At 39.8% G+C, this 23,557-nt stretch overlaps 2 protein-coding genes and 1 long non-coding RNA gene across 4 annotated transcripts in view; 1 reads left to right on the top strand and 2 right to left on the bottom strand.

The window, feature by feature from the left end:
* The window catches only part of LOC138739294 (E3 ubiquitin-protein ligase RNF149-like), a 56,734-nt gene extending 55,701 nt beyond the window's left edge, over positions 1–1,033 (bottom strand). Inside the window, exon 1 of one of the 2 annotated variants that reach the window (XM_069891059.1) lies at positions 221–1,033. In XM_069891059.1, the coding sequence (XP_069747160.1) occupies positions 221–393 (173 nt within the window). In that variant the 5' untranslated portion in view covers positions 394–1,033. The remainder of the gene's footprint in view (positions 1–220) is intronic. The other variant, XM_069891061.1, reaches the window with a different exon arrangement.
* On the top strand, positions 184–16,146 carry LOC138739296 (uncharacterized). The gene is made up of 3 exons (XR_011342150.1): positions 184–1,239; positions 3,768–3,869; positions 14,856–16,146. It is a non-coding gene; the product is annotated as an uncharacterized lncRNA (long non-coding RNA).
* Positions 14,316–23,557, bottom strand: part of creg2 (cellular repressor of E1A-stimulated genes 2) — a 56,525-nt gene continuing 47,283 nt past the window's right edge. The window contains exons 3-4 of the mRNA XM_069891062.1: positions 16,552–16,665; positions 14,316–15,921 (exon numbers count right to left, since the gene is read on the bottom strand). Coding sequence (XP_069747163.1) covers positions 15,771–15,921; positions 16,552–16,665 — 265 coding nt within the window. The 3' untranslated portion in view covers positions 14,316–15,770. The remainder of the gene's footprint in view (positions 15,922–16,551; positions 16,666–23,557) is intronic.

Here is a 23,557-nt window from a genome sequence, read left to right on the forward strand (position 1 = left end):
CCCCCGGTGTCACTCCCACCCCCCTCCCCCCGGTGTCACTCCCCCCCCCACTCCTCCCCCCGGTGTCACTCTCCCCTCCTCCCCCCGGTGTCACTCCCCCCCTCCTCCCCCCGGTGTCACTCCCCCCCCACTCCTCCCCCCGGTGTCACTCCCCCCCCCCACCCCCCCCCGGTGTCATCCCCCTCCCTCGGAATCCCTGCCCCGCACCCTCAGCTCCCACCTGCCGCTCTCGCTGCTGGCTGATACGGTCACGTTGGTGTCGGGGTCCAGGTAAGCGGTGCCGACAAAGGCCGTGAACCACTCGAGCTTGGAGCCCAACACCGGTCCCAGGAGCAGGAGCAGGAGCCACGGCAAGCGCAGCCAGGAGCCGAAGCCGGCCGCCCGTCGTCCCATCGTCGCTGGCGAGTCCGTGCTCCGAGCTGCGGCTGGGCGCCTCTGCACGGCGGTCCCGTGAGATGAGCGTCAGTCTCCTGGTCTGTGCAACCCCGACCTTCAGGGTCCACACTCTCCTCGGAGCGGCTCGGCTCCACGGGGGCCTGATCTTCCCCCACTCGCTGGCCGCTCGCCTGGGCGTCTCTGTGCGAGGCCGAGGCTTGACCCCACTCTGAGTGCACCACTTTGGGTCGCCGCAGCCCCGTCTTTCACTGGTGACTTTGCTGCACTCCGCCTCGAGACTTCATTCCTTCCTGCTGACTCTTCCTGTTGCAGTTTGCCTACCTGTTGATGTTGACACTCGCTAACCTGACGTCAGGGACCGATCAGGCGAGGAATGACACTCGCTGCAAGTTGCAGAAAACATCTGCTACATGCCTCTAGAATTTAACCCGGACCGATGCTCCCAGAGCAGCAAGGAAATCGATCGTCGCTTCTTCCTCTGTCGTGTTTAAAGTAGCATCAAGGAGAATCGTTCAGAATTGCGTTCTGTTCCTTTTTTGAATTCAAAGAACGTCATGGTAATAAAGCTGGTGTTGCCATCCTTTCACGACGAGAAGAACAGCCGGTCCCAGGAGTCACCATTGGTTCACAGACAAATGACATCACCAAGTATTTGGTGAAGGTTATTCAACTGTTACAATGTTTGGAAAACTGCAACATTCGCTTTCACAATGACATCATAGACCCGATTGGGAATGGTTATTTGTGAATTAACTTGGTGGGGCGGGGGTAAAACACAGGATTCTGCTGACACCGTGGTTAAGTGAAACTCAGCAGGTCAAACAGTGCCTTGATGTAGCAACGGTAAAGATATATCACCAACATTTCGGGCTTGAGCCCTTCATCAAGTTTCTCCAGCATCTGTGTGTGTGTGTGTGTGTGTGTGTGTTTTTTCAACTTGATGGGGCGGATCATTTCGCGTTTTTCTTGGATAATTGACCTAGCTCCACTGACCGGGGTTGGCAGCAGCCATCTGGGGACTGAATCTGAGTCATTACCCAGATGGCGAAAAGAAGCCCATTATTAAATTAAAAACTCGAGGTTTTCTCCGATTCACAGCAATGAATAGGGGGTGGGCAAGGAGTGGGAGAGAAGGGAGGAACAGAGGAGGTAGGGATTGGGGGATCACTTCGCTTTCACGACCATGAGCTATTGCACGGCAGAATTGTCGGCATTCTTCTTTAATAGAGTTCCTTTAGAAAGAATGACGAAGACCAAAAATTAATCATTTGTATCAAAAAGCGTTGTTGAAGACTTCCTATGAATAATAATTGTGGCATCAGTGATGTTTTATCGGAACAATATATAATGTGTCACTGAGAGAACTTAATTCTCTTTATTTAAAGATTTTATCACAAGAATAAAGAGAAAAATTACATTTAAAGAAAAGATAAAAAATAAAATAATAAAATTACAATACAACATTAGTAACCTAACCTAAATCTAACTAACCACCCCCCCCCCCACCATAATCACAACACAACATAGAGAACTTAATTCTCAATAAACCACAAAGGCAACAAAAAACCTGCAAAAAAACCCAGAACTCAGCAATGTGGAGCCCAAGAATCCTAACTAGCAATTTTCTGTCATCAGCACTTGCCATTTGTACAAGAATATCACTTGCTATTTCATTAACTTTAGATAATTATATGTATTGCATTATACGTAGTACATTGTACATTTGCAGCAAAATTCTTACTTGCTACAGTTGAACGGACACTTCATGAAAAATACAATAGTATATGTTTAATTAAAAATAGATAATAAATTCAAAGAAAAGATAGTTAATAAATATTCCTGGTCATCACAGTGCAGGAGAAAAACAGGCCTGTGGTGATGTTGCAATAGGCCATAATTAATGTGACAAAGGGAGGTTTCAAGATCCTGATGGTCATTGGAAAGAAACTGTTCTTGAACCTGGAGATGCTGATCTTCGGGCTTTTGTATCATTTACCCAAAGGTAACAGTGAGAAGAGGTTGTGATGAGGGTCCTTTATGATGTTGGCTGCTTCCTGAGACAGCACCTCACATTGCTGCCTTCAATGGATAGGAGGTTGGATCTTGTGATTGACTTGGTTGTGTTTTCCACTTTCTACAGCCTTCTGCATTCCTGGGAAACTAGACTATGATGCAACCCTACAACCACCCCTACCCTACCATGCAACCTATCAGTTTACTTTCCTCAGTGCAACTGTAAAAGTTTAATAGAGTATTCCACACCATGCTAAATCTCTTCAGATTTCTTAAAAAGTCTAGGCATTTGTGTGCCTTTTTCAAGGAAGCCTCAATGAGTTGGCTCCAGGAGAGGTCTGATGGGTTTCCAGGAAACTAACCCTCTCTATCTACATTGATACCTCTTATCAATGCAGACATGGTCACTTTGCTTCCTGGGTCTTGGTGACATTGAGACCAAGTCTGTTGTTCTGGCACCACCCAACCAGTTTCACAAACTCCTTTTAGTTTGGCCATAAGTTTTGCTGGCCTGATGGTATTGAGCACTGAGCTGTAGTCAATGAGGTTCAGCCTGCCATAAGTGTTCTTGTGGTCCAGGTGATCTACCACAGAGTGGAGTGCCAATAAGATGTGAATACCATTCATCTGTTGAGAGGCGAAATGAAGAGGGTTCAACTCCATCCTGAGACAGGATTTGACCTTGCAAAGCACTTCATCATAGTGCAATTGCTGTGGTGGGGAGCCTTACTGTTATAGTGAGAGGTTGAAAATGTATGTAAAAATTCCAACCAGTTGGTTTGCCCAGGTTTTAAGGGCACATAAAATTATATGGTCTAGGCCAGAAGATTTTACAGGATCCACCTTCTAAAGGTTCTTATTCCATTAGCTGCAACAAATTTGGCTTTCAATGAGTGCTTAAAATGAGGGGAGGAAGAAACAATGGGGATCATCCATGTTCAGTCTGAATTTATGCCCTATTCTCAGTGTTTGAAATTAAAGTAATCCCATTTACCATTCAGTGATATTTTCTTGAGTACTGTTTGTTACTTACATGGATTAATTCTTTACCTAGAAGACTTCAATTTGTAGGAGATAAATGAGTTTCGGATTTCCCAATTCAAAATTCTCAAGTGATTACAGTTTTATTACAGTTTCCAGCATGTTTTCTATGTCTTGTCAAAACATACTGATATGAATTGTGAAATCGTTCTCACATGCTTGGACAGAAGTTAAGGACATATTATAGTCACTACCCAAGATTCTGAAAGGGCTGAATCATTCAATTTATGCTATGAGGCACAATGACTCATTTTTTAAAAAAAATTATACATTCATTGGAAATGAATGTCATAGGCAATGATTGCTTCTGTATTCAGATGGCAGTGAAGAATCAAGAGATACAAGAGACTGCAGATGCTGGAATATGAAGCAAAAATGAATTGTTGGAAGAATTTAGCATGCCAACCAGCATCTGTGAGGTAAAGGGATGCCACCACCAGTCACATATGGCCCTCTCCTCCCCTTTCTGGCTTCCACAGGGACCTCTCCCTGCTTTGCTTCTCCCTTCTCATACACCGTCCCCTGGCACTTCTTCCTATGAGATGCCACACTTGTCTCTGCACCCCCTTCCCTGTTGTATTGGGAATAGTATCAGGTTTGGTGGATTCACAAAGCGAGAAGCTTGAACACAAGTGTTACAATCAAAGGTAACTTTTTTGTACACACGGGAATCAAACAGGGTAAGACATCAAACAATACTTAATTACTCAACTACTCAATAACTATAGCCATTCACATTGGATCCAGGTTGGATTCTGATACTGGTAGTAGCCTATTCCTCTACATGGTATGAGACTTAAATACTGTAATGGTGTATGCAGGCACATTGGCTGGGTGAAAGGGTCCTTGATACCATTGGCTGCTTACCCTACCGTACTCTTCTACACTTGTACAAACTCATAGACAAGGGCTTCAGCGGGCACTCCCGACTACGTACCTTGGGGTGCGGCTCAGTGTTAAGTAATACACAGTTAGTAACACACTCTAACAAGACAGGGACTTAAACGATCACTCCCAGTTCCCTGTATCAACAGGGTGGGGGCAGCTCAATGCAAAGTAATACCAAACAATAGCATGGTCCTGCTCTAACTGTAGTGCACACCCTACGAATGACTCCGCCAACAATGTCCAGTTAAGCTTCCTGGCTTGGAGCAGCATTCGTAGTCAGGACGAAGGAGCAGAGAGATTGAACTGTAGGATGTGTAAGAATTTATATGGTCCTGAGCTGGCCGCCTGGCCAATGATGATGCTACATCATTCAAATGAGCCAATGGTAAGGTGTGCGCTAATGGTTGGGTGGAGTCCAACCTTGATTGCCAGGTGATGCAACTTCCAACTAGGCTGCAGACAGGGAGGTCCCATGATCATCCTTAATCCACATATAACACTCCCTCACCACCATCCAGGGACCAAAACACCTCTTGAGGTAATGCAGAGATACACCTACAACCCGGTCTATTGTATTCAGTACTCACAATATGGCCTCCAGTATATTGGAGCAATCAAGTATAGATTAGGTAACAATTTACTGCACACCTGGTCTCTGCAATTGTCATTTTGAATTTCCCCTTTCCATTCCCACACCAACTTGTCTACCCTTGGCCTTCTCCACTGTCATGGAATATTCTGCTTGGATAACCCACAACTCAATGATATGAACCTTGAATTTTCCATTTTTTGAAAACCTACAACCCTGCTTTTTTCCCCCAATCTCTTTTCTTTCCACCCATCCCTCTTCATTACCTTCCTCCATCTGGTTCAATATCTTTTCTGAATTCTGATTCTGATCTATACCCCTCCGAATTTTGTACACCTCTATCGAATCTCCCTTCATTCTCCAATGGTCCAGGTAATACATTCCTAATCTACTATGAAAAATCACCAGACCCACTTTCATATTTAAAAGGATGAGAAGAGATCAAAAGAAACAGTATTTAAGTTATTTTTTTCAGATACAAGATTGACCCCAGGTCATAATTCATATCATAATGATGAAGTTTTCGTGGAGTAAAGATCATGTACTCAGAGCATTTCACTATCAAACTACACTTCCTCTCCTCAGGGACTAATTAAAATTTAATTAAGTCCTGCATGAACTTGCAATGAATAAATTGAGCACTGAATGGACATTGATATAAAAAGCTTGCATTAATCGTTATGCACCCCTCAACTAAGTGAGAATTCCTTCATCAGAAGGCTGAAGCAGATTGAGAAGGTAACACCATTTCTCAAGGTCAATTGGGGTAGAAACTAAACATTGGCCTTGCCAGCCATACCCAGAATATCCACATTAATTAAAAACAAAGAAAAAAACAATATAGCTGGTGACTGGGGTGGGGGGGGGGGAGTGGTGGGGAGAGAGATCTGTTAAAATTGAGAGGATCAAAATATTTGAATAGTTAATTGCAATCCATTTTGGGATTAAATACTTCCCCAATAAAATGAGAGCTGAGGTTGGAAGGGGGGGGGGGGGGGGGAGGGGAGAATGGGTGACGAGGAGACATTTCTCACATTCTTTCTATTCACTGTTCATTAAATCTCCCATGATCTCAAAATGCCCCTCCACCAAGTCATCTCTATCAGGATTATGGAAGTAACTATTTACCCTTTTATAATCATTATCATTCTTTTTCCACTTCTCCCCAAGAATTCACTCTGATGTTTCATATTAAATTATTCTCATTCTTATTTTACCATTACTTTCACCACCCACTCATTCCACAAAACCAATAGGCTGGACACCTAATTCAACAATAATTTGTCATTTTTATGGCACTCTGGAATCTCCAATTTGTCTTGACGGTTATATGTGAATCCTCCATGAGGCTAGACAAAAATTACCCTATATTTGTTTAATTCCCAATTTTAAATTCTCCCATCTCTGAAAGGGAGAAATTATGAAATTACACAGTTCACGGTTTGTGAATTTTCCAAATCTTGTTGTCAGAGGACTTAAAGAGTTTATATTCACCCTTCAAGACCGTGAATCTTCAGAAAGGATCCAGCCCAAATGGTGTACCTCCCATGTCCTTAAAACCTGCATGAACCAGCTGGCTAGGGTGTTTGCAGACATTTTCAACTCCTTGCTGTTATGGTCTGAAGTCTCCACCTACTTCAAAAGGACATTCATTAAACCAGTCAAAACACTTCCACAAGGTATGTGACAAAAAGACAGGCATCCAAATTGAAGGCCGGGAAACAAAAGGGTGTAGAATGGGAGGGGTACGATACACACCAACAAACAAAATTTAATTGTATGTGATAAGAGGAAAGGTGAAAATTGATTTTGGCTCTGTGAAAGGAGACAGGGAAAAGGGAAAAGAGAAACAGAGCAAGAGGAGACAACAGGAAGAAGATGGGGGGGGAGGGGGGGGGTTGTGGCAGAGGGAAGTTCTAATGTAAACCAGAGAAGTCATAGTCAATGGCTTATAGATGGAAGATGTTTTTCCTCCAATTGGCAGATGGTCTCAGCCTGGCAGTTCATGCGGTGGGAAAATTGAAATGGGTGGCCAGTGGGACAGAGCTGATGTGCTCAATGATGCGATCTCCCAGTGTGCATCCTGTCTCTCTGACGTAGAGGAGACCACAATAGAAGCACCAGATGCAGTAGATGACCCCTGCAGGTTCACAAGTGAAGTGTTGCTTCGCTTGGAAGGACTATTTGGTGCCCTGAATGGTGGTGAGGGAAGAGGAGTGGGCATAAGTGTAGTACCTCCTGCAGTTACAGGGATTGGTACCAAAGAGGTAACTAGTGGGAGTGAGGAGGGGACGAGGGAGTCTCAGAGGGAGTGGTCCCTGCAGAGGGTGAAAAGCAATGTGACACCTCATGTATTGTGATGAAGTGCTCTGAGAAGTTGGTCTGGACCAAATCAACACCTATCTCAGGAACAACCTGGATCCACTATAACCCGCCCTCATTACAACAGGTCAACAGAAGATCCCATCTTGCTGGCCCTCCATTCTGTGTTAGATCACCCAGACCATAAGAAAACCTATGTCAGACTGTTCATTGACTACAGCTCAGCATTTAATACCATCATCTCAACAAAATTAATAATCAAACTGAAGGATCTGGACTGTTTGTCCCTCTACAATGAGAATCTCAATTTTCTAATTTGCAGACTCCAATCAGTGCAGGTTGGCAACATCAATTTTATCCTCGCTGACCATCAAAGCAGGAGCACCCCAAGGCTTTGTGCTTCATCTCCTGCTTGAATCCTGCTACTTTCACAACTTCATAGCTGAGTTTGCCTCCAACACATTCCAGAAATTCTCTGACAACACCACTATTGTTAGCAGAATAGTGGGTAATGATGAGTCAGAATAGAGGATGGAGATTGAGAATCTGGTTGGGTAGTGCCAGAATAATAATCTTGCTCCAAATGTCAACAAGACCAAGGAGATTATGGGGGAGGCCTAGGAATCACAGGCCTGTCTTTATTGACAGGACAGCACTGGAGAGGGTTTTTCCTGCGCCCAATGAGGCACACCATCACCTCTACCTTTTAAGGAGATTTGGCCATTCGTCAAATACTATTTGGAAAGTATGGTCACAACACGAGTTGGAAACTTGAGTGCTCAGGAACACAGAAGGCTGCAGAATGTGGCCAACCTAGTTAAATGCATCACGAGGCCTGACCTCCTGTCCATTGAAGACTTCTCTGTCAGACGTTGCCTCAAGAAGGCAAACAAAATTGTAAAAGGCCCCCATTACCATTGTCACAACCTCTCGTTGATATCTTCAGGCAGGAAGTACAGAAGCCTGAGGTTTAGCATCTCTAGATTCAAGAACAGTTTTTTTCCCCAACAGATATCAGGCTCTTGAATGACCCCATACTACTCTGATCCTAACCCTAAACTACTCCGGGACCACCAAAGATCTATCTGCACTATTGAAACTACTTTTTTTTCTTAGATCCATAGAACAGTACAACACAGAAACAGGACCTTCTAGTCTGTGCTGAACTATTACTTTGCCTTGTCCTACTAACCTGTGCCCAGTCCATAGGCCTCCATACCCCTCTCATTCACGTACCTGTCCAAATTCTTAAATGGTAAAACTGAGCCCACATTCACCATTTCACCTGGCAGGTCGTTCCACACTCCACCACTCTCTGTGTGAAGAAGTTCCCTCTAATCTTCTCCCTAAACTCTTGCACTAACTGTGACTGTGAATATTTATTTATGTATACTTTTATATTTTTTATCTCTTCTTTGGACTTGGCATATTGTGATGAATTAATTTATACTAGTATTGGCAGTGTCTTTTACATACCTGTTTGGCTGTAGCAAGTAAAAATTACAGGCCATCTGTATTACAGACCACCTCTTTATTATCTCAGATTTCTTTTTTTTTTTAATTTCTGATTATCACATTCAGCTGAGTTACAAGGTTTTTGTTTTTGCAACAAGGGAAGAATCAATTTAATTATGCTTTCAAAAGAACAGTTCTATGCTTTCATAAAGACAAAGGATTATGGAAAAAAAACATAGTTAGTGCAATGCTGTTACAATGCCAGCGATTGGGACCGGGTTCTGAATCCCGTGCTCTCTTTCTTCCAGTGCCTGCATGGATTTCCTCTGGGTGCTCCAGTTTCCTCCCACTGTTCAAAATGTATCAGGGTAGTAGGTCAATTGGGTGGCACAGGCTTGTGGTCTGCATGTCCAAATTTATATTTAAAATTTGAATTTAATATATTTAAATATACATTCCTTTAATTCTTTGCTTTCTATTCCAAATGAAGAACTTTATTTATTTGTTCATATTTAACTTTTTAAAGATATATTTTCCTTTTTTTCATGCGTGGGATTATTTTGGATGGGCAACCTAGTTGATATGGATGAGTTGAGTGAAGGGTCTGTTTCCATTCTATATGGGCTAATAATTTAGAATTTGTTCTTCTATTCTGATCTCTGTCTTCGAAGCAATGACTTGGGCAAAATGAAAATCAACTTTTATCCAACTGTGAATTCATAACTGATAAGGATAATCTCTTGAGGCATAATTCCTTTTAAGATCAAGCATATAATTGTATCATGGTACAATAAAAGTATTTTGTTCTTGGTTCACAGTTGTACAGTAATGCAGTTCAGCTGAACTCCCAGAATCAGAGTTCTTCAAAAGACCATAAATTTACAGATAACATTTTTACACTGAAACATTTGTATATTCCTTGGCCTTTAGCTGGTTAGTTCTGTTGCAAGACTATTCTTAACTTGTGCTTATAATTAGATGTTCAAGCATCAAAGGATCAGTGTTAATATAAGAAAGCAATGGACACTCCTTACAGTGTTCAACAGCAGAAGTGGGAGTGCACAATTAAAACTAGGAGACCATGATTTTAAAAAAAACAGAAAGCTCCTTGCATTTATCTCAATAGAACTATTTTCTCTATCTTGACCATGCAAGCATTGATGTTATCACATTCTGGATTAGGAATATGGTTTGAGAAAAAATTGTTGTCCCATGTTCTTTCCTACAAAAATATCAGCTCTTCTTTAGTGATAAAATAAAATATATCCCGAGTTATTTTTCATGAGTAGATCAATGAACAACTTGAAAAGAGAAAAAAAATTTCTACAATGACATATTGGTAACAACATAAATACTTTACAATTTAAAATTTTCAGTTGGTTTTCTAAACAACTGGCAACATCTCACTTGCACCTTTCATATGTAGATACTTCAGTATCTACTGTTTCGATTTTTCTGTAAGTTTCAAGTTGTACTGCTAAGGAAGATGTTGTAAAATGATGTACAATATTTTTTTAACATTAACAGTATCATCATTACCCACATACATAGAACGCTACAGGCCCTTTGGCTCTTAATGTTGTGCTAACCCATATATCCCTTCCTAAAAAAAAGTACTAAACCTACCCTACCCTGTAACCCTCCATTTTTCCTTCATCCATGTGCCTGTTTAAGTGTCTCTTAAATGGCCCTAATGCTCCAGGCTCCATCACCATCCCAGGCAAGGAATTCCAGGCATCCAAAACACTCTGTGTAAAAAAACTTACCCCTGATGTCTCCCCTAAACTTACCTCCCCTAACTTTGTACACATGCCCTCTGGTGTTTGCTATTCCTGCCCTGGGAAACAGGCGGTGGCTGTCCACCCTATAATCTTGTAGATCTCTATTAAATCTCCTCTCATCCTTCTACACGCCAAAGAGAAAAGTCCCAGCTCTGCTCACCTTTCCTCATAAAATTTGTTTTCCAATTCAGGAAACATCCTGGTAAATCTCCTCTGCACCCCCTCCATAGCTTCCACATCCTTCCTATAATGAAGTTACCAGAACCAAACACAATATTCCAAGTGTGGTCTCACCAGAGATTTGTAGAGTTGCAACATGACCTCTCCACTCCTGAATTCAATCCCCCTATTAATGAAGGCTAACATCCTATAAGTCTTCTTAACTATCCTATCAACCTGTGTGGCAACCTTGAGGGATGCATGGATTTGGACCCCAAGGTCCCTCTGTTCATCCACACTCTTAAGTAATTGACCATTAACCCTGTACTCAGCCTTTTGGTTTGTCCTTCCAAAATGCATCACCTCATACTTATCCAGATTGAACATCATCTGCCACTTTTCTGCCCAACTCTACATCCTGTCTATATCCTCTTGTAACCTTTGAAAATCTTCAGCTCCACCCATAACTTCTCCAACCTTCGTATCATCCACAAACTGACTGACCCATCCTTCCACCTCTTCATCCAGGTTATTTATAAAAATATCAAAGAGCAGAGATCCCAGAACAGATCCCTGCGGCACTCCACTAGTCACTAACCTCCAGGAAGATCACTTTCCTTCCACTACTACTCTCTGCTTTCTTTCTGCAAGCAAATATTTTGTCCACTTACCCAAGGTTCCACTGATCCCGTGCCTCATGAGATTTTGGATGAGTCTCTCATGGGGACCTTGTCAAATGCCTTGCTAAAATCCATTTACACATCTACCACCCTACTCTCATCAATTTCTTTTGTTACCTCCTCAAAAAACTCAATTAGTCTCGTGAGGCACGACCTTCACTTCACAAAGCCATGCTGACTATTCTTGATGAGACTGTACTTCTCCAAATGCTCATAAATCCTATCCTTAAGATTCATCTCTAAAGGTGGCACATAACTGATGCAAGCAAACCAGTCTATAATTCCCAGGATACTCCCTATTACGTTTTTTAAATAAGGGGACTACATTTGCAATTCTCCAATCCTCCAGCACCTCACCACAGCCAAAGCAGATTCAAAGATCGTCACTACTGTCCCAGCTATCTCTTCTTTCACTTCCCATAGCAGCCTGGGGTAAATTGTGTCCGGCACCAGAGACATCAATCTTGATGTTTATAAGAAGGTCCAACATTTCCGCTTTCTTAATCTCAACATTGTCCAGCACACAGGCCTGTTCAATTTCAACCTCACCGTGATCAAGGTCCTTCTCTCTCATGGATACTGAAGCAAAGTATTCATTTAGGACCTCCCCAACCTTCTCAGTCTCCAGGCACGTGTTGCCTCCTTTAGCGGCCCCACCCTCATTCTCTTCATCCTTCTGTTCTTCACATATGCGTGCAAAGCCTTGGGGCTCTCCTTAATTTTACGTGACAAAGCTTTCTCATGACCCCTTCGAGCTCTCCTAAGTCCTTTCTTAAGCTCCTTCCTGCAACTGTATATTTCTCATGAGCTCTTCCTAGTTTCTGCTTCCTGTATCTAACATATACTTCCTTCTTCCTTTTGACTAGTTGCCTCACCTTTTTTGACAGCTATGGCTCCCTTTTCCTCCCATCTTTTCCTTGTCCCAGTGGTAGAAACCCATCTTGAACCCAGCACAAGTGGTTAGTAAACTTCCTCCACATTACTTCTGTGCTTTCATAATTAGCCCTCCCCCCAGTTAAGCACTTCCCTATTTTGTCTGTTTTTATCCTTTTCCATAGCTATACCACTCTCACTCTCAGCAAAATGCTCCCCCACCGAGAGGTCCGCCACCTGACCAGGTTCATTACCCAGAACTAGATCTCCTCTCGTCGGCAGGTCCACATACTCTGTCAGGAATTCCTCAAAGCACCTAATAAATTCAACCCCATCCATCCCTCTTACAGTCAGGAGGTGCCAATCAATATTAGGGAAGTTGAAATCACCCATAACTACAACCCTTTATTTCCTGCACCATTCCAAGGTCTGACTGCTAATCTGCTCTTTGGTGTCCAGAGGGAATTTGATGCTAGTTATTAGAATAAGTCTTGCTGGTAATGTATCACAAATTTCAGTGATCTTCTGGAGCTTTGCTTGATTGCTGTTGGGGAGGAATTTCCCAAAGATTTTCCTGAAATTGGCCACTGGTTTTTTCTTTGGGTTTTCACCTCCTCAGGAGCGTATTAGGGCAAAGAGTGGTAGTTAATCCAAAAGGTGCAGTGGCGATACTGGGGGGGGGGGGGGGGGGGGAGGGAGATAGGGAGGGAGAGATAAGACCTTTGAATTTAAATTGTGAGGAATTAATTGAGTCAGCAGTTAGGGCAATTGAGTGCTCCAATTGCAGGATGTGAGAAATCTGGGACAGCTAAATTTGTCCCTGATGATTACATCTGCAAGAGGTGCATCAAGCTGCAGCTCCTGGGAGGCTGTGTTAGGGAGCTGGATGAACTCAGGATACTTTGAGAGGCCAAGGCAGTGACATAGGAGCTTCAGGGAGACATTTGCCCCTAAAAGTCAGGAGACAGGTACTGGATAATTGTTAGGAGAGGGAAGAGGAATAGGCAGATAGTGCAGAGAACCCCTGAGGCCATTCCCCTCAACAATAAGTATACTATTGGTGGGGGACAATCTACTGGGGACAATTCACAGTGGTCATGTCTCTGGGGGAAGGGGGTGGCTCAGAAGCGAAGGAGGGATAAGAGGAGAGCTATGGTAATTAGGGTCTTGTTGGTTAGGAGAGCAGATAGGAGGTTTGGTGAGTGAGATTGAGGCTCTTGGATGGTATGTTGGCTCCTAGGTGCCAGGGTCATGGATGTCTCTGATCGAGATCATAGCATTTTGGAGGGGGAGGGTGAGCAGCCAGATGTCATGGTCTACGTGGGGACCAATTACATAGAGAGGAGTGGGGATGATGTCCTGAAGATAGAATATAGGGAGTTAGGAAAGGTTAAAAAGTAGGATCTCGGGATTGGTGCCTGTGCCACGTGCCAGAGAGGGTAGGAACAAGAAAAGTGTGGCAGATGAATGTATGGGCTGCAGAGTTGGTGCAGGAGACAGGGGTTCAGATTTCTGGATCATTGGGATCTCTTCTAGGCGAGGTTTGACCTGTACAAAAAGGACGGGCTGCACCTGAATTGGAGGGAGACCAATAACCTGTGGGTAGGTTTGCTAGAGCTGTTGAAGAGGGTTTAAACGAGTTTTGTGGGGGTTGGAATCAGAATGTGTGTGCGGAGATTAGGGTAGAAGGACAAAAGCATGATGTTCTGAGTTTGTGAGGAAGGACAGACAAGGGAAAAAACATAAATGTAGCCAGTTAAGGGGGTTGAAATGTGTCTATTTCAATGCTAGGTGTATTAGGATTAAACTTAAAGCATGGATCAGAATGTGGAACTATGATGTTGTGGCCATTACAGAAATTTGGCTGGAGTAAGGGCTGGATTGGCTGAATGCAGTTACCGGAGTTTATAAGAATCACGACAGAGAGAGACATAGTTATGTAATAAAAAATATAGCGGATTCAAACGCTAAAGAAATATTGAAACATTCTCACAAAGTTCCACTGGTGTAACTTGAAAATATCTATTCAACTTCTCCTCAACTTACAATGGGTGGCATGCCGGCAAGCCCATCGTCAGCTGAAAAATCATACGTCAATAAAGAATGCTGCACCTACCATTTTTTATAATTAAGTTTTGAATACCTTTATTCCACACTGAAAAAAACCATTAATGCACACTTGGCATGAAGAATGTTTGAAGCATTGAACTAAAATTAATTGCTGGATGATGAAGCAACAGGGTTATCAATTTCACTCTCATATTCGCATATCACAAGTGTGGGAACACATCAGAATTCGAAGTTGGAAGTACAGATTCGAACCATCATAACATTAAAAAAATCGTAAGTCAGACTATTGTAAGTAGGGGAGCACCTGTAATTAACTTCCAAGGCTTAGTTAACCCTTGAAGAATGCAAAGAAAGAAAACTAACTCCTTTCAATGATGCTTTAACCATTATTTACGTTCAGGGAACTATTTGTGTGCCTTTCGTGCACTGAAGAAGTACAATCATGAAAATTTTCCTTCTAATACATTTTGTAGGCATAATTAAATAATACATTAATATTAAACTGCTTAATGTGATACATGCAGTTTTATTCCAAATTATAAATGTGAAACATGTCATTTTATTCCAAATTATTATGATTTACCATAGATTATTCAACATAACGGCTGCAGCTGAAGGGTGCACTCTGCAAATTTGAAGTTTTTGGATGAGGGCTTCACGTAATGGCTCGCCTGAAGCTAGTTGTTCAGCAATTGATGTCTGCTGGCACAAACAGTTGAACCTTCCAAATACCAAGTACCTTACAGAACATTCTCTCATCGGAACATGTTATACATCACCAACAAATAGATTGCTAGGACCGCATAGTCCATTATATAACAATAATGTCAAAATTCAAGGTTATATTCAATAGCAATTTAGCAATCATAAATTGCTGCAACCAACTAATGAATGTTCTGCCCTGAAATTTTATATTTTGAAGCCAGCAGTACTGTCAATACCTACTAACACCAATAAAGCAAGCCACAATATTCTGTAATTAAATTCTGAAGGTTCCATGCCGCAGTGGATTCATCTCAAGGAAGAAAATCTGAAATCCCACAGAAAACTTGCAGAATGTACTGCAAGTAAATTTGGCAGTTTCAAAGCACAATCTTACACAGGATATTAAGACGATTCAAGTTTGAGGTATGTTAACACATTCCTTGCAGCACAGGCTAGCACACCAATGTGGTCACTAATGGCAGAAGCAAGAAATACTGGGAAGAAGTAGTAAAGTTTCCATTTTACACCATGTCACAAGTCCTTCAAATTCTTGGAATTTCTTAACAGGACGATAGTTGTACCTTCTTCACCACATGAATTACACCGTGGTTTATATAGGTTAATCACCACCTACACCGGGACAATTGGCGATTGAAAATAATAAATATTTTAATTAATTGTGCCTTCCATACTCAACTGGTTATGCCTATAGGGGGAAAAATTACCTAAAGTTTCAAAATGGGCATCTGCAAAAACTGTAATGGAAATTTTATTATCTTAGATATGCTCTTTTACAAACTATTTAATACTCATTGGGTTGGCTTTGAAGTAATCTTCGACTTGGATCATGGCAACCCCTCCAATCCAGTTCTGGAGCCACGCCTGTTGAATATTCATTTTCATAAAGACCCAGTTGTGTCCTGGAGGCCATTTCTTCATCACTGGATGCCTGTTAGTACAAACAGAAAAAGTTTCAATATTACATTCACTACAGAACATTCTCTCATCCTTAACTGTCCTGCCACAAGTATACTTATGTTTAAATACTTTAGTCGTTTTGCCTTCTCAGAGGATTCCACTGTTAACTTAGTTGACCATCTTATCATTAAATGCATGTTGTAAATTGCTGTGTTTCTCTTAATCTGTCAGCAAAACTGCCTGTGCCTTGTAAGAACCAAGAAAATAAAGAATAAACAAAGAACGAAAATGCACAGTATTAATTTTTGTTATTTCTCAATCACTTATACTTTGAAAATGCTAATTAGATGCACAAAGTGATACATCAATTTTGGAAAAACTCAGCAGGTCATGTAGAATCCACGAAAAGCCTGAGCTGACAATCAGGCAGATGCCTGAGTAAGAAGGTGGAAGGGGAAGGGAGAGGGGCACAAGCTAGCAAGTTTTAGGTGGATCGATGGGAGCGGGATGAAGGAGTGGTATATACCATCATTCTTAATGGTATATAGTGTCATTGAAACAATCTGTCAATGTGCATGCAGTCCCTGCCACTCTGATTTTCTACTTAAATGAGGTGCATGTGAGAGATACTAGTTCACACATGAATGATAAAATGACAAACCTTGAAAACATGGCTTGCTTTGCAAATTCTATTTCATCAGAGGGTACAGTCACCATTTGGCCTGTAAGAGTCAGTCTGTTGCATCTTGGATCCTCAGGATTAATGAGATTTTGTCTGCACAGATTAGATATCATAAGTGAATGAACAACAAAATACCTTGTAGATTCACCTACTTGCAATGGACTAACTCGTTTTGCTTCATTAGATTATCATTCTGAATCCAATAAACACTGGACTTTTGATTGTCTTTAAATTAACACCAATTCATATACAGTGTAAATTCTACTGGCCTGCCCTTACTTCATCACGTTCAGACAGTTCACAAATTAGATAAATGAGTTAGTGGGTTAATTGGTCACATGGATCTAATTGGGAGGTGTGGTTTGTGGGCCAGAAGGGCCTGTTACCATGCTGCATTTCTAAATATATACCAGGCCTTTTTGGGTTAAAAATATCCAATTATTTCATGGGCAACACAGTTCGGCTGAGTCCCTTCCAGCTCAGTATCTCCACTTAGCTGATTTTTACTTATTTCCTGCACCTACTATTGCCTTTCATCCTTCAGTGTACTTCTGCCTCTATGGAATGGCTTGGCTGCAAACGTCAGACTGATGCAGCTCTGCACCTTTTACATTCACTTTTACTGTAAAATTTCCCTCAGCCTTGGCATTCTGCAGCATTGAGATCATTCTCTCTCATCCTCTCCCCCTCTCTCATTTTCTGCTTAATTCTGGTCGCCCATATTTGCAGCAATTGCCAATGCCTCCCTCTGAGGCACTGTCATGCCTTCCTGTAAAATGCAGAATCAGCTTCACAGCTCCTAGTTATTAATGCATTTATTCCAACATCCATTCAACATGTTTTTTTCCCCCCCACTCATCTCTCCTAAAACTCCCCTTTTCAGACCTTCCAAGCTGGTTTCCATGAATATAACCAAGGTTACAGGTAAAATTGTTTTGCGAGGTTATGATGTTCGATGTTCCTCCAGAGCCTTGCCTCCGTTCATTACAACAGATTGCTTTTTCAAAAGAGTGACAGGTACAACCACAATATATCTTGGAATGAAATCACTTCCCATTCCCCACATCACCTCCAATGTCAACCCAACATTCTTTCATGACCTCTTCAGCTTCCACTCTTAAACAGTTCCCTTTCACAACATCATTTGTAGTTACACAGTATCTTCAATTTGTAGATAAATAGCATTCTGCTCTAACTCCAGATCTCTCTCTCTCTCTGTTTATTCAACATAATGTCTTTGATATGTTTTCTGCAGCTGAACGTCAAAGTCATCATATTCAACCCAGTACATCAAGTTACCTTCCAATGATGCCAGATCCCTCCTCAAAAACTTTGTTTTCTGGTTAAGTATATGTTTTCAAACCAACCTCTCGTCACAAAGAAGCAGCTTGCCCAGTACAAAACATTGCCTCAGCCAATCTCACATTGAATCCTGCAAACATTCCTTCACTCATATAGATTTGATTCTAAACATCCTCATGAAGGACCACCATACACAAAAAAAAATCTTATTTTCTGGCATCAAATGCCTCGTATTTATCAGACCAATTTATCAGAAGAAAACCAAAAGCAGAAGTGGGCTATTTGGGTCCTCATATCTGCCTTTTTATAAAAAAAACTATTTATTTAAGAAAATCATTAATATAAAAATAATATACAGTCCAATATAAGTAATTTTATATATATATATATATATATATATATATATGTATATATATATATATATATTTATAAAAAGAAAAACATAAGCACAAAAAAAGAGAAAAAAAATTATACTCATCCCACCCCATCAGCCAGCTCTCTTAGGGAGAGCTAAAAAAAAAGGAAAAATATATAATACCTCAAAGTACATCTAAATGCATATATTCCAAATACGGTAACCACTTATTAACAAAAAAAAGAGTAATTATCATGCAAATTGTATGTAATTTTTTCCATAACAATACAAGCTTTCAATTCACTATGCCATCGTGTTATATTAATCACTGTGTTATCTTTCCATGTACTTGCTACACATTTGTGAGCTACAGACGGTACTAAATGTACAAATTCAATCTGAAATTTATCCAGCCCTTGTCCCTTTAAAGGGACCATGTAACCCATTAAAAAAATAGATGGATCTAATGGTAACTTAATGTTATATAATTTTTCCAAAATTAACTTCATTTCTTCCCAAAATGGTTGTACATGAACACAAAACCAAAAAGCATGTAAAAAAGTACCAGTACATACACCACATCTAAAACAAGAATCCGAGTTACTAAAACCATCATTTTTCAATTTCTCTGGAGTTAAATATAACTGATGTAAAAAATAATTAACCATTCCATACCATACATTTGTCAATTTAGTTGCACTGTCGTAGCACATAGCTGCCCAATAATCTTCAGGAAAAACAAAAGCTAAATTATTTTCCCACTTAAGCTTAGACTTCTCCCATTCCGGTTTATCCATATTGTCTTGTAACACTTGATACATAACAGAAATATATCCCTTTTTTGGTATAGAAGGATTCAAAGATTCAAATTCCGTCAATACAGGTAAAGTCATCTCTCTACCATACATGTCTTTCACCAGGGCTCGAAGTTGATAGTAAACCAACAAAGAATTTTCAGCAATATCAAAACATTCCCTCAATTGATTAAAGGAAAGAAGCTGCCCTTCTACAAAACAATCCTGCTATGTCTTTATACCCTTAAAATCCCAAATCTTTAAATATTTATTAAATATTGAAAAAGGAATAAGCTGATTATTATATAATGGGGTTAAAATTGACATTTTATCTTTTGATCCTAAAATCTTATTTCTTTTAGTCCACACCTTTAATAAATGCTTTAATATCAGCATATTATATTCCATTGTATATAAATTGATGCACCTCAATTTCAGAAATGCAAGCTATCTCAACTTTCTCCCAACTTGGGGGTTGGTCCAAATCCATCAATCTACTAATAAATTTCAACTGGGCTGCTTCATTATAATTTTGAAAATGAGGTAATTGAAGCCCACCTAATGCATACTTCCAAGTAAGTTTATGTAATGCTACCCACGATAATTTACCTTTCCATAAAAATTCTCTCACGGCTTTATTTAAATGCTGAAAAAATCACTTTAAAAGAGGACATGGTATTGACTGAAATAAATATTGAATATGAGGAAAAATATTCATCTTAATACAATTAACAACCAATTAAAGTTAACGGGAGATCTTTCCATTTAATTAAATCTGCTTTAATCTTTTTTAGTAAAGGAACATAATTTAACTTATATAAAGATTGATGATCAGCATTTACAATTATTCCCAAATATTTAATTTTATCAGACCATTTCAATTTTATAATATCTTTATATTCTGAATAATCTCCTTCTCCAACTGGCAAAAATTCACTCTTATCCCAATTAACCTATATCCAGATAATGTTCCATATTGCAATAAACATTCCTGCTGATGCGGCAATATCATTCTGGGTCTGTCAAATATATCAAAACAGCATCTGCAAATAAATTAATCTTATATTCATCATCAATAACTCTCATCCCTCTTATCTGTTCATTCTCTCTTATTGTTTGAGCTAACAGTTCAATAGCCAATGCAAACAAGGCTGGTGACAATGGACACCCTTGTCGAGTTGAACGTGTCAATTTGAACGGTAATGAAACTTGACCATTTGTCACCACTCTGGCAATCAGGCTTGTATATAAAGCTTTAACCCAACCAATAAAAAAGGGCCAAATTTAAACTTCTCCAACACCTGAAATAAAAATTCCCATTCAACCCTATCATGGGTTGGTATAGAAGGATTGGTTGGGCTGCTGTCGATATGCATTGACCAAAGTAATCAATCGAAGAATATTATCTGATGCATTTCTATTCTTAATAAAACTTGTTTGATCAATATGTATCAATTTAGGTAAATACTTAGCAAGTCGATTTGCTAACACTTTTGCTATAATTTTATAATCTACATTCAGTAGAGAAATAGTTCTATATGAAGACAATTGCAATGGATCTCGATCTTTTTTTTGGAATTACAGTAATTAAAGCACTGGAGCAAGATTCCAGCAACTCATGCTCTTCAATTACTTGTTGTAATACATCCTCAAACACAGATGATAAATCTTCATACAAAATTTTGTAAAATTCCACAGAAAACCCGTCGTCCCCCAGTGACTTTCCATTTGGCATCTCCTGTATAGCTTCCTTAATCTCAAATTCTGTAAACGGTACTTCCAATTCCACAACATCTTCCTCCTTTAATGCTGGTAATGTTAATTTAGATAAATAAAATTCAATAACACCACTGTCCTGTTTTCCCCTCAGAAGTATATAATTTTTGATAAAATGAATAAAACTGGTCATTAATTTCCTGAGGTTTATAGGTAACCATTGAATTCTTTTTAACAGCATTAATAATCCGTGAAACCTGTTCTGTCTTTAACTGCAATGCAAGCACCTTATGTGCTCTCTCACCTAACTCATAATAACGCTGCTTATATCAATTAATTAAATGCTCAAATTGATAAGTTTGCAATATGTTATAACATAATTTCAAATTAGCCAAAACCACTTTCTTATCTTCTGTCACATCTTTCTGAAATTCCTTCCTCAATTCTAAACTCTCTGTCATATACTGTTTCTTAACTTTAGAAGTGTAACTAATAATCTGCCCTCCTAAATTAGCTTTTAGTGCATCCCATAACACAAAATGACAATCTACAGAATTGTCATTCTCAGTCAAGACAAAGTGATCTGTTCTTTAATAAAGGTAACAAACTCTGTTTTTTTCAACAACATTGTATTAAATCTCCATCTACAAGATGAACGTAGCACTTCTGAACTTACACAAGAAAAAAATAATAAAGAATGGTCTGATATAACCCTACTTTTATATTCCGCCTGCAATACTCTTCCTTGTAAATGTGCCGATACTAAAAGAAAATCTATTCTAGAAAATGAATCATGTCAAAAAGAATAAAAGGAAAGATCCTTCTCCGTAGGATTGACCCTTCTCCAAATATCCACCAAATTTAAGTCTTTCATCAAGGCTCCAATTTGTATCACCATCTTTGATTTCTTTATACTTTTTGGAGATCTATCTAATAAAGGATCCAAAACACAATTGAAATTTCCCCCAACTAAAATATTTTCATTAGCCTGATTTAACAACAAAAAAGCATCAGAAATAAAAAAGCTCATCATCTACGTTAGGTGCATAAACATTAAGCAAAGTCCAAGATCCAGCAAAAATTTTACAATTCACCCTTAAAACCCTCCCAGCATTTCCTTCCATAGATTGTAATTCAAAAGGCAAATTCTTATGAATTAAAATCGCTACACCTCTTGCCTTGGAATTAAATAAAGAAAAAAACATGACCAACCCAATCTCTCTTCAATTTGAGATGTTATTTTTCAGTCAAATGTGTTTCTTGCAAAAAAGCAATATCAATTTTCATTTTCTTAATATAAGCCAAAACTCATTTTCACTTAATCGGGTTAATTAACCCCTGAACATTAAAAGTTGCAAATTTCAGATTAGGCATCCCTATGAATTAACAATATAATCACTCTCTACAAATCGCTCCCCTTATAATATCTTAAAATCACTATCCCGCCCCTAAATATTTTTAAAAATTTTTTTTAAAATTCCAAAACAAAAATTTGTTATTAACAAAAACTACCCAAATGTAGTAATGCCCTAAAAAAACTGGGTGTGGTGAACCCCACTAGTGGCAGATGACTATCAAAGATTTCAGTGCCATCCACCCCACCACCCCCACCAGAGATACATTATTTACATCAACATAATCAAATATAATCAATATATTCAACCCATTGACTCCAATCTCAATGATTGTTCCGGGTCTTCAACGTCAATAAGACTTTGAGTTAACACTTCTTTCTTTCCATTCTTCCCATTTCTCCCATTCTTCCCATTCCCATTTCCATTTCTCTTTCTTTTAGGCAACGGTGGCGAAAATCGACCATTTCCTCACAACTCTGGTAGTGAATTAGCAAAAATTAATGCATCATGGTCATTTTCAAAAAATTGAGATTGAAAATGACCATAAAAGACTTTTAACACTGCAGGATAACGAAAAGCAAATTTGTAACCTTTCCGCCACAACACTTCTTTAGCTGAATTGAATTCCTGATGTTGTCTAATAATCTCCTGACTCAGATCTGCATAAAAAAACTGTTATTTTGAATCATTATTGGAGTTTGACTTTGTTGTGCCTTCTGCACTGCCAACCGTAGTATCATTTCTCTATCCTGATATTTCAGACAACGAATTAAAACTGCTCTTGGCGGTTGTCCTGGAAAAGGTTTCTTCCACAATGCTCTATGTGCCCGGTCCAACTCTAGGCCTTCCAAAAAAAACTCCTTGCCCAACATCTCGGGAATCCATTTCTTAAAAAAAATTATTGGATCGGGACCTTCAATATCTTTTGGAGGACCGACAATCTTCACATGATTTCTTCAACTTTGATTTTCCAGTGAATCAATTTTTTAAAATAATTCCTTCTTCTGAATTCCCCAATCCACAAAAGAATCTTCCACTTTCTCCATTTTTTCCTTATTACGTTCAACCTGATTTTTACATTCAAAAAAAGCTGTTTCAATTTTTTTTTAAAGGAATGCACTGTATCCACTGATTTGATACATTTATTAACATCACTCTTAACTGCCGTCATATCTTCAGACATAGTATTCGTTTTAGTTGTCACTTCCAAAAATCCTTGAGTCATTTGTTTAAACATATTATTCATTTGATAAGCAATCTCTTCCAAAACAGCACACATAGATTCCATTCCAGATTCCAGTGCCTCTTTTTGAGGCCTACCTTCTCTAGTTTCCACTTCCAGTTGCTCCTGCGTGCTACCCAGTAAAGTTAAGTCTTCTTCCTCTTCAGATGTCGTCGGTCTCTTTCCGGTCGGTGCAGCTGCGGGTCTGAACACCTGACAACGGCACCCCGACCATGTTGGA

Source organism: Narcine bancroftii, chromosome 7 (genome assembly GCF_036971445.1).
Source record: "Narcine bancroftii isolate sNarBan1 chromosome 7, sNarBan1.hap1, whole genome shotgun sequence".
Taxonomy (NCBI): Eukaryota; Metazoa; Chordata; class Chondrichthyes; order Torpediniformes; family Narcinidae; genus Narcine; species Narcine bancroftii.